At 39.6% G+C, this 12641-nt stretch overlaps 1 protein-coding gene across 1 annotated transcript in view; it reads left to right on the forward strand.

Moving 5' to 3' along the window:
* Positions 1-4: 4 nt before the first annotated feature.
* The window catches only part of LOC128734931 (guanine nucleotide-releasing factor 2), a 116232-nt gene continuing 103595 nt past the window's right edge, over positions 5-12641 (forward strand). Inside the window, exon 1 of the mRNA XM_053829542.1 lies at positions 5-656. Coding sequence (XP_053685517.1) covers positions 605-656 — 52 coding nt within the window. The 5' untranslated portion in view covers positions 5-604. The remainder of the gene's footprint in view (positions 657-12641) is intronic.

Below are 12641 nucleotides of genomic sequence, written 5' to 3' on the forward strand. Positions count from 1 at the left end.
GCAAATCGGATGCAAAAATTCTAGCTAAAGTGCGCTTTATTCTGGTGAAAAGTGCGTCAAAATGTTTCCCGGCGTAGGCGAAACCAGCAGAAACTGGAGTACGGCCTGAACGGCGGTTGTGCGCTCAAGTTGATTGATATTTTCACCGTGAGTCTTCTCCCGATTTGGGGGTAAAATTGTGCAAGACAGTTTTATGGTTCATTCGTCGTGCGAGGAAGTACGGCAGCGACGGGAAACTCTATGGCCGGTCAATGCAGGAAAAGTGCGTGTGTGCCCTTCGAAAAGTGTTGTCCTCTATGGTGAAGAAAGTTCCAAATCATAGAATGCTGCGATAAGCTGGGGACAAATGTCAGTTGTTAGTTAAGTAAGGAAATTTTTCCAAAAGAGCAAATGAAAAATCTCGGATGCATTCCGTGAGGTGTAGTTTTGTAAGTGCAACAGTGATTTAAAGTGCAAAAGGAAAGGAGTGCAGAAAAACAAATTTAAGTGGCTTAGGATTCTTATTTAAGCTAAACGGCTGTTGGGACCAGTCATAGCGTAGAATTTCTCAGACCGGAAGGATACACGACGACGATCAATCAAGGATTGTGCAGAGAGCCCCAGAATGGCAACGCAGAAAACTGAGAGAAGTAGCGCTCAGGCTGCTGCGGGCAATGGTAAGTGATTTTCGTAAATTTCCCATTTCCTCAGCAATGCGTCAGCACTAGTTCTGTGTAGGTCCCTGTTTTGTAATAGTACGCACGAGATGCGGTTGTGGGTCAACAAGCAGCTGAAAACGGTACTTTAGCCAGACTGTACGCCTGGCCGTGGTCAGTCCGTCATACTTATCTGAGTTTTTTTTTCTTCATGCTTCTGTCTGCCATTCATACTGTTTCCGATAGACAACCAGCGTTTCATGCTATTATTTGTTGTGATGCCTTTCTATGTGTGTATGTTGCTTCTTTTTATCTTTTTAAAGTTCTTTCAAACCGGGGAAACCACTTGATGAAAGGCAACGCAATCAAATTAAGCAGTCTATCGAGCTGTAGGAATATCAGACCTATTGGTGGTTTCGAAATTCCTGCATCGCCATCGTAATTAAACAATTTGGGAGAAAAATTGCGATAAAAATGCGTTAGCCTTCCAATGTGGTGTTGTTTTATATTAAATTGTTCAGATTTAAATTTTGCTTTGCAAAATTAATCTTTTTCATGCTACGTATGATTCAGCAGACATCTGATGAATCATATTTTCTAACATCTCCGTTCGTTGTCATTCGCCACAACAATATCTGTAGAAAAGTGTCTAGTTTCACTTACCACGCAGCACAGTGAGTGTCCGATTGCGTTACACATTAGACGATTCTCCGCCGTTTGTCTGGGAGAATTGACAAATCATCTAGAGACCCCTATGTACGTCGGTTTCTATTAGAAACATTAGAAAGGATCAATTTGCATACAACATGAACAAATAAAAAGATGCATTTTTATTAACATAAAGAAACGATTGTACAGATCAAATTTAAAACATCTTTGAAATTTGAAAATATGTGTTTTTTTAATTCTGAACCACCCTACGGGTCATACGAAGCAGCGAATGGTTGCCTGGTGATTGTGCAGAAAAAGACAGATTTTGTTCTGCTTCGGTGATGTCGGGTGGGCGCTCGATTGGGGTTTAATTTGATACGAAAGAAATTGGATGCTGACTGAAATAATGATAATTTGATTTAAGATTAAAGCTGTGTGGGTGCCGGAATGAAACTTTTGAAAATGCCGTTGAATAAACTTATTCTTCTCCAGAACGAATGCAATGACAGTCTATGAATATGCCATAATTGTGGTACAATCTACCTGAAGCTGAACAGTTGATAACAAACGAAAGACGTATTGTATGTATAATTGATTTTGTTTCCATTTTGTCAAACTATGTAATTGGATACTCTCGATTGACCGACCGTCTCATTGCGATGATGCCCAGTTGCTGTCAGTTCCGACAATCCGACAAACATCGACAATTCATCAAATTAAGCTCGAATGATTGGCAAGCCGCTTGTGCCTCCAATCAATCTGGTCTGGTCGTCGGCGTCAGTCGTCATCATAAAATCAGTTGCTCTCGGCTCGAGTGCCAACAGTGAGGAGTGTATGGTATGATGCAATGTGCCCGTGTTCAGTTAATGGGCCAAGTTTGCACGAATATAATGAACGTCATATTTGAGAAGAGGAAATTATGCTTCCTGCTTGCGCTATACACTTCATCCCGTAGCATTCAACTTCGTCTCGTAGAAGAAATGTTCTGCTTCAGTTCCGAGCCGAGTCGAGCCGAGCTGGGCAGATGCTGATGTTTCTACTGAAAATGGCTGGATAATATTGTTTAATTGCTTGTTGAAACCATCAATACGAATCTTTTAGAATCAGTTCTATATAATTCCGTCATTCACTGTACAGCAAGAACTATGCTATTCGCTTATCCGTCTACAGCATCATTTGTCAGTATGGCAATTCGTTTTGCAATTTGCTTACCTTGCTCGAAGCCTCGTTTGAGGTCTTCTGTTATGCCACTGAGATTGGAATAAACTGGAGTTGAACAGCCGGACCGGTCGATGCTTGTTTACCTGTTGAGGGAAGTGATTATGTACCCACTCATCTGTTAGTCCAACAATAGAAGCGGCATAAAAATGGAACAGAATGCTGCCATAGTACTTATTCCTGTTATATGCTTCGTTCCAATCTCAATTAAAATTTCTCGTCAAATCTGTCATCACATCCTGTCCCGTAGTAACCTTTCTAGTCGTTTTTGCACCACTTACGCCGCTTCTTGAGGTTCCTACACTAACAATGCCGGTCACAAATCGTGAAGATATTAATGCATCTAAGCCGACGTTAGCGTAGCGCTTGTTTTATCGATTTTTATTTCGCTTTTCTTGGTGGATCACAGGCGAATGACGCGCTGGTTTCTTCCGCTTGCCAGTTTAAAAGGTTTTATCAATATGATAGCGAAGCGAAGGGATGTACGGGAACAAGGACACTTAACTGCATTTGGCCTACTAAAATGATCTGCTTTCTTGTTTTGCTTACCTCGAAATGGATGAAGACTGTAGGATTCATCCTTACTATACAAAATCATTTCGGTTGAACACCCAGCAAATGCCATTATAATTGCTGCCGTCATGGTGGTTTACTGTATGAGCTTATATAACATTAATTAACATATTTTGCGATGCCATTATTCAAATCCATACAAATAAATTCGGTAAATTCCGACAATTCAACTTGCAGACTCCATTTGTTTATGGACTTAAAGGCGGCGTACGATTCAGTTAAATGAAATGAACTGTTTTCCAACAAAAACTAACAGAGGTCGTAGATTTCGAGCCAGACCCCGTACCTGTTGGATGAGCGCTGTTAAGGATGCTAGAACAGCGGGTGTTAGGGACGACTGGAGAGTGGCAGCCCAAGACCGAGAAGCCCGAGACCGAGACGACTCCTAAATTCAGCCCAGATTCAAAAAGCGGATAGTCGCTGAAAAAGTAAAGTAAAATAAAGTGAGCCATTATTCAAAAATGTCCAATGAGTAAAATACATATTGTTTTTTATGCGTGCACGGGGAAGCTTTACTTATGAAGTTAAAACTTTTTTTTATTCTCAGTGCCTTGAGGCAATTCAAATAATTAAGACTAGATATCTTTTGACTTTTGATTGGTTGAAGTCCAGATAAAGTTTTAAGCGTTTTCACGAACGCGCTGGATATTGTATCCGCCAACTGCCTCTGATATAGGTGGAATATGGGAGCACATGGCAATACGTAGTACCTTCTTTCAACCTCTGCCATCGGTACACCTGGAGATCACCCAACCAGGCGGAATCACAAATCGACCACGTTCTGATAGATGGTCGGCACTTTTCGGACATTATGGTCGTCAGAACCTATCCGGGCGCTAACATTGATTCGGGTCACTACCTTGTGATGGTAAAGACACGTCAAAAACTATCTGTTGTGAACGACATACGATACCGTCGCTCGCCACAGTATAATCTTGCGTGACTACAGCAACCGAATGTCGCCGAAAGCTACGCGTTATCTCTCGAAACCGTGCTGCCGGAAGAGGGTGAGCTGGATGAAGCCCCTCTTGAGGTTTGTTGGTATGCCGTGAAAACAGCCATTAACAGCGTAGCGGAGAACGTCCTAGGCCGTGTCGTACCGAATCGACGTAACGAATGGTTTGACGAGGAATGCCAGCAGATATTGGACGAGAAGAACGCATCGCGGGTACAAATGCTGCGTAGAGCCACCCGTCAGAATGTGGAGCGATACAAACAGATGCGGAGACTGCAAACACGACTCTTCCAAGAGAAGATGATGGAGTGCGAAGATCTCGAGTAGCTGTACCGCTTTAACGACACACACAAGTTCTATCGGAGACTCAACGAATCTTGGAAAGGTTTTGTGCCGCGGGCCAAAATGTGCAGAGATAAAGGTTGAGGTACCTTGACTGATGATCGTACGGTCTTCGAAAGGTGGAAGTACTACGCATGAGCACTACGATGAGCACCTGAATAACGTGCATGCGAAAGGTCATGATAGAGGAGGAAGAGACTTCATTGGTGCAGCAACCAACAAAGATGTGCTACGATAAGGGAAGTTAAAGAAGCCATCCAGTGGCTAAAGAACAACAAAGCAGCGGGAAAGGATGGCATTGAAGCGGAACTTATTAAAATGGGCCCGGAAAAGTTGGCCGGCTGTCTGCATCAATTGATTGTCAAGATTTGGGATACGGAATGACTGCCGGAGGAGTGAAAGGTGGGGTTATTTTTCCTATCTACACGAAAGGCGATAAGCCGGATTGTGGGATATCGAGCGATCACTATCCTAAATGCCACCTACAAAGTGCTGCCCCAAGTCATCTTCCATTGACTATCGCCCATAGCCAATAGATCTGTGGGAAGATATCAGGCCGGCTTCATGGAGGGTCGGTGTACAATGGACCAAATCTTCATCCTTCGGCAGATCCTCCAGAAGTGCCGCGAATTCCTAGTGCCCATGCATGCCCCTGTTCATCGATTTCAAAACCGTAAATGATAGCGTAATGTAAACCGACAAGAGCAATGGAAAATTTTGGAAGCAAACGGCTTTCTGGGTAAGTTTACTAAACTTATCATGGCTATGATGGATGGGATTGAGTGCTGTGTGAGTATCTCGGGTGGATTGTTGGACCCAACCGAATTTCGCAGGGGACTTCGACAAGAAGATGATCTTTCCTGCATGCTGTTTAACATTGCGCTTGAAGGTGTTATAAGACGAGCGGCGTTAGAAATGCAGGGCACTATTTTCAATAAATCCAGCCAATTTATCTGCTCTGCTGACGACGTTGATGCTGTCGTCAGAACATTTGAGGTGGTGGAAGATCACACCAGATTAAAACGCGAAGCAGAGAAGATTGGGATGATGAGAAATACGCCCAAAACGAAGTATATGCAGGCGGGCGGGACCGAGCACGACAGGGCCCGCTGGGGCAGTACCGTGGTAATCGACGGGAATGAGTTCGAGGTAGTCGACGAGCTCGTATACCTACCAATACCAGCCGTGGGATTAAAAGGCGTATTATCAGCGGAAATCGGACCTGCTACGGACTCCACAAACACTTGCGGTCGAACAATCTGAGCCCCCGTACAAAGTGCACACTCTAAAAAAGCCTTGGGCTTATACGTCTTAGACATGACCCTTCTTTATCGACAACCTTCACGGCCGGCTGGTAGAGTACAGGACAGTTACGGAGCTAATCCAAAAATCCTACTGACTATCTAGCAGCACCGCCTAGCCTATACTCTAATTAGACCGGTTGTCCTTTACCGGCACGAAACGTGGATGCTGCTAGAAGAGGACCTACGAGCACTCGGAGTTTTCGAACGGCGGAAGCTAAGAACCATCTTTGGCGGCGTGCAAGAGAACGATGTATAGAGGCGAAGAATGAACCACAAGCTCGCGCGTCTCTACGGCGAACCCAGTATTCAGAAAGTGGACGGATACGACGGACGGTAGGACATGTTGCTAGAATGCCGGACAATTATCCTGGGAAAAAGGTTTTCGCATCGAAGTCGGTAGAAACAAGACGAAGAGGGGCACAGCGAGCGAGGCGGCAAAACCAGATGGAGCGAAATCTGGCGTGCACTGGATGTCAGCGGAACTGAAGAGCAGCTGCCATGGACCGAAATAGATACAGAGATTATGCTACGCAGGCCTTGTCATAAGATGTCAGGCCAATTACGTAAGTAAGTAAGTAATGGGAGCACATGGTGCGTTCCGTTTGCGATGGCTTCCCTTATCACCATAGACCGACTCAATGAAGTGGTCTTGGTCACAGTTATTGTAGAGAACAAGTCTTGATGCAACGACAGTCGGAGTAAAAGTATATTTTATTCTACCGAGTTGTCATTATATACAATTATATTTAGAAGATGACACGTGTCGCTTCTGTAAGCTAGAAAGTGAAAATGCGGAACATCTACTATGTTATTGCGTGGCACTACTTCATAAAAGAAAAACTTTCTTTGACATGATTTTAATACAACCCTCGGATGTATGGATGAATTCTCCCAATAAGGCAATAAACTTTATTCGTTGTATAATACCTTATTGGGACAATGCCGTCGATCAGCAAGTGGAAATCACTCATACTAATAGTGATACGACACCCTGATGTGGCGTACAATAAACTGGGGCCTGCCACAATAGATCAAATAACTGGTCGCAGTGGAAAATGTACCCAAAAAAAAGAAAAAAAAAAAATACATTTATATGATTGCTACGATCCTACAGTTATGCCCGAAGTAAAGGTGACAATAAATGCTCGAATATTGATCTACGACGTCAACAATTCGGAATATCTATGAGAAAATGGAATCACATTTTGTGGACCGATTTTTTCTTTGAAGACCAATCTAATGTGCTTGGTTCTTTCAACGCTGGTTACTTAAAAATCGGACAATAATCAGTAGATAAAAGCAAAATGGTGACTGCGAGCATCATTATTGTTGATTTTGGGAACGTAACGGTTAACGTATAATCATTAGCGTAGTTTCTAGTTACAGCCTTTAGATTCATGTTTACGTTAGAATAAATTAAAAAAAATTCTTATGCCGAACTGTTTTCATCTGGCTGGATCCACTTACATCGAAATATTTATAATAATAATCAATGTGGGTTTTCGTAGGGTATGTTGCTGCTTCGTCGTAATTGCCTATTCCCGTCCTATCCAACACAAATTATTAAAAATATCAGCATTTTTATAACACACAATGCAAAACTAGTTATTCTCTAATATTTCAGTTTGTTGTTTATCATACGCGATCAATCAAAGTGAGCTGAGATCTATTTAAATGCTTTTTATCATTAAAGAAATCCTACCAGCCAAATTTCCTACGTTTTTGCGTGTGACGAAGAAGAAAATGTCGACTAATCGTTTAATTTCCGTCATTCATAAATTAAAACAACTCACACAAGGCATTGATGGACGGATTTTAAAACGGTACGACGAATTTAAGAAATAAAGTCAGTTGCGTAATTTCAATATTAATATGCTATAATAATCGCTTTTCAGTGATTTCAAAGTTCACGGATTGGAAGGTAAGTGTGTTAAAACACACTCAAATCAGCCCAAGAACTTTTGGAGTATTCCATTAAATCCATCCAACAAATGATGAAAATTAGAATGGCTTTACTTACTACGACGGGAATTAGAAATAAATCCTATCTATTGGTATTCAACAAACTGTCTATCGAGTTGGCATCAAACTAGCAGTTATTTTAAGTCTTTAAGTCTTTAAGGCAATTCATAGTCATATTTTGGTAGAACGTGAAATGTACGTTACTTTGTACATGTACCTACTGTACAGCAACAGCCCCTGCTGGTATTCCCGGTGAGTGTCGTATAGAAACCATAACTTGTTCGTTTCGTCGAACTGAACTGGTGTAACTCGGAGTGGGGTACCACACTATAGTTCAAACGACAGAAAAGTTAGGCGAAAACATAATTTAAACTTTTGTTAGATTTTATAGCTCGAACATGATACTGCCTGTTACTCCGATGAATAGAGTTGCTGGTGAAAAGCCACGACGGTGTGGAATCGAGGTAATATTGCAAAAGCTGTAAGCAGTTTTTATGTGACGCGATGGCACAGAAATTGGTTCAAATATTAGATGTAATTATTTTTTTATTGAGTTCTGTCTTTCAATAGAAATATTTTCTATCCTAAACCACCAATCGTACCAATCGTTAATCATACTTTTATGTAGGGGCATTCCCCCGTGGTTATGAAACAGGTTTGGTTTTTTGGTCATAGCTTTCGATCGGATCATCCAATTTGAAACCGTTTTGAAGCATTGGAAAGTTTAAACGTGTAGGGGAACTGTGGGTAAGACGAACAGGTTAAGAAGAACAGCTAATAAAATACAGACAACTTATGATTTATAAAACCTAAATACAGTTTACTTCAGTTCAATATATTGTTTTCAAAAGCAACTAGTGAAATATTTAAAATAAACTGTTTTTCAATGTGTATTTTGAGTATTAAAAATGGTCCGAAAAAGTGAACTTTTTTAGTGCTGCGGGTGAAACGGACAATGTGTGGGGGTAAGATGGACAGGTATTCTAAATCGCCCCAACTGAGAGCATATTATTGTTTTTGACCATTAACGAATTGAATATGTAAAATATGGTGATGTAACGTGCAAAAAGTGAAGGGGGCAGTCCACCCCCTCCCACCAGTGGCAGCCAATCGAAAATTGTTTGACAGCGGCAATATGAACAAGCATTTTAAAATCTATTTCATGCCTGCTGCTGCTAATTTGTTTGAAGTTCACATTTGTCGGCTAAATTTTCATTTATATGCATGAGATATTACTAAAAAGCAAAATCAACAATTTTATTATGATATGTTCATTGACCATCTTACCCACATTAGCAGTTGTCCATTTCACCCCATCATTATACATGTTTTTAAAGCGTTCGTAATTTTTCATACGCAAATAAAACTACCTATTTTTTCAATGCAGACGTTACTTGAAAAGGTATTAAATCGAAATATTTCATGTTATGGGTAACATTTTAGGATTAACCACTCAAAAAGCTTAATTTCGATGGCAAAAAAGTTACATCCAAACGTAGGATCACTTCCGAGTTTCAGTTTTTTTTATACTTTATCAAAATTTGAAAGTTCTAAATGATGATGAGAACGTTCAGACATCATGAGATAGCAAGATGATTGAATGCCCATCAAAACATTTACGAATTTTAGTGCTTAACTGGTAGAATCAACCACCTGTCCGTCTTACCCACCCTGTTCGTCTTACCCACAGTTCCCCTATCTATCTTTTTGCCAAAGGAAGTATATAGTTTTGGTTCAAAACACAAAAGTTATAGAAAAATTTCAAAACATGGTTTTTTGTGGTTAAAAGAAAGTGTCCCCGGTTGTGAAACACCTCGGGAAATCGTTAGAAAAGAAAAGAAAATATAGAAATATCGAAGGAAAATCAAAAATTAAAATTATTTATTCATGTAAAATACTAAAAATACAAAATCATTGATCAATTTCTTCGTATAATCGTCTGAATCTGAATCGCATGCATGTAAAAAAGCAAGCAGTCATATTGACGCATTTGAAATGCACTAGCCTGTTACATGTGTTACAAGGAATTGAGTTTTTGCTAAACCTAAATGAATCCTACTGCCATAAAGACTCATAATGCCCCAATTAAAGTAATGTATGATCAATGAAGTTTAAAATAATTGATTTTCTAGATATTTCACAACCGATGAACTTGACTGTTTCATAACCAATATAGCGGTCGGTGGCCATATTGCAAAAAAATATATATATACAGTTTGACACATATATATTCGAACAAAAACAAAGTCATATATTTTTGCAAATAGAGGCTTCCCGGTCAGGAGGGCATAACAAAATTATAACTGATCCTGTTATTTTTTGACCGATTTTATAAATTAGCCACTGTAAGCGGTAAAAATAACTCAATTCTAACAAAACTGCTTAGCAATTATAGCAAAAATATAACTTTTTTGAGTGTTTTTTTCAAACACGTTTCCTACAAAGCATTGTAAATGTTGAAGTTTGACCGTTGTTTGCTCAAAAGTTCTATTACTATGAGACTAGGCGTTGGTAGTAACTTGACAACACTAAGATAATAAAAAAGTTAAAAACTACGGATGTTTCACAACCGGGGCTGTTTCACTACAGGGGACAATCCTCTACTTTCTGTTTTATTATCGTTTTCTTCGGAACCGTTGGTTCCGTTAGTAGATAAAAATTGTTGAAAGCAATCGAAAATAATGGTAAAAACAGTATCTAATTCAGTCGATTTAGGTGTGCACTGCCCAAAAAATGGCTGCATAACGGAAGAAGGCGTGAAAAGTGATTCTACTGTATGACAATGCTCGACCACATAGAGCCAAATCCATTAATTACTTGGAAACGCTTAAATTTGAATTTGAATAGTTTGATTCGTCGATAAGCCTCAAAAGTTAGTCAGTGGTTAGCCGTAGCCGTAGTGTTAGACGAAGAATGGCCTTCGAACTCTGCCAGAATATAGCAAGTGATGAATGATTGGACTGTAATTCCTCTTTCAGAATAAGCTCATGATTCAACAACAAAAAAACAGCGCGAAATTAGTTTTTCAACCTAATATTTCTAAAATTATCCATCACGGGGTTGAATAGCCTAACAATTGTTTAAGAAAAGGCCTAGATCTCCTAAGAACCACTGGACTCACTTCCTATTCTAGACTATAAATAATCACTATCATATCGTCTTCTCTGCAGATTAATAAAATAATAGGGTATGTTGCTGCTTCGTCGTAATTGCCTATTCCCGTCCTATCCAACACACATTTTTAAAAATATCAGCATTTTTATGACACACAAGGCAAAACTAGTTATTCCCTAATATTTTAGTTTGTTTTCTATCATACGCGATCAATCAACTGAGATCTATTGAAATGCTTTTTATCATTAAAGAAGTCCTAACAGCTGAAATTCCTACGTTATTTCGTGCGACGAAGAAGAAAATGTCCACTAATCGTTTTAATTTCCGTCATTCATAAATGAAAATAACTCACGCAAGGCATTGTCGTTATTCTACAGCCAGGAAAACTTGCCTGACCTGCAGAAATTTTGCAGAATAACATTTGTCATGTCGTCCTACACAAATACATGCGCGTTAGTTTCGTAAACATTGTTGTGATTTTTAGTTCGAACGATGAAAAATTTTGAAGGACGGGTTTTCTTTGGAGCCTCTTTCTATCATACATATGGTTTTGACGTAGGACTACGTCTTTGATTTCTATATTGGGGTGCACTTTAGAAAAATTAAAATGTAACATGTAACGAAAAATGGTTATGACACATTCCAGCGTTACGGGACACCCATTGTTACCGTATGAATCGCCTCCTGTTTCACCAATTTTTTGGCAAATACCTTGTAAAATATTTGTTTAAAGAGTACTTTATTTTCCACTAGAATGCCAGGGATTTGATGAAACAGGAACCGATCTGCATAGTAGGGACAGTGTCCCGTAACGCTGGAATGGGTCTTATAGTTTGTACGCTTATAACTCAGTCATCTCCCTAGATAGATTCTAGAATACATTACAGCACACTAGATTATATGTTTCCCTAACAAACTTTATCGATAAATGTTACCCATTGTCTGACTAAAAATCCACGATCTGTGATTGGTCGGAATAAGTAGTGCTGATTTGCTTTAGCGATGATGATGTTTCCGTGCTACAAATAGTACGGTTGTATACAACCGTACTTAAATTTACATTCATTCCTGTTTTTACACCTGTATTTAATGGTTCTTGTTACATTTTTCCTTTATTTTTATAGAAAAATGGTAAAGCTCCCTCGTCCCAACAGGTCGAAGATTCTTTACAACGATCAAAACCTAAATCAATTTGATTTCTGTGCTTGGGAACTAAGCCAAAACAAGTGATAATGTTTCCTCGCCTCACCAAGATTTCCTAACGATTAAACCTAGACCATTTTGATGTCCTTGCTTGGGAAGCACGCCAGAAAGAGTGACAAAGCCCCCTCGTGCCAACAATTTTTTTATGAACACGATTAAACCTAGTCCAATTTGATGTGTGTGATAGAGAAGTGTGCCAGAATAAATTCAAAAGCTCTTAGTCTCAACAGATCGCATATTTGATATTCGCGTTGAAAAGTGCGCTATAGTTGTAGTGTTCGACTATAATATAATTCTGTATTGATGCGCATGGTTGCCTGTTCATTGCAAGTGCAGTGAAAAGATGTGCTGTTGATAAAATAGGATTGAATTGGTAATATCGTTTCAACGTGGGGAACCACTGGTAATAAAAACAATCTTTAATTTCTGTAAGATAGCGGGAAAGCAATACATAGTTTGTATTCTTGACTTTGTTAAATTGTTTCCAAATGCACATAAAAATAACATAAAATAGCATAAAAATCTATTGATTTGTAGTTCCTGTCGTTTCGATACCCGCTCGTCGGACACCTTCGATAGCAATGTTAAATAATATACAGAATAATCTATCCCCTTCTTTTTTTTCCCCGTGTTGGGGACTTACCACTGCGACCATTATTTGATCTATTGTGGTGTGTCCTCTTT

This window comes from Sabethes cyaneus, chromosome 1, assembly GCF_943734655.1.
Source record: "Sabethes cyaneus chromosome 1, idSabCyanKW18_F2, whole genome shotgun sequence".
NCBI lineage: Eukaryota > Metazoa > Arthropoda > Insecta > Diptera > Culicidae > Sabethes > Sabethes cyaneus.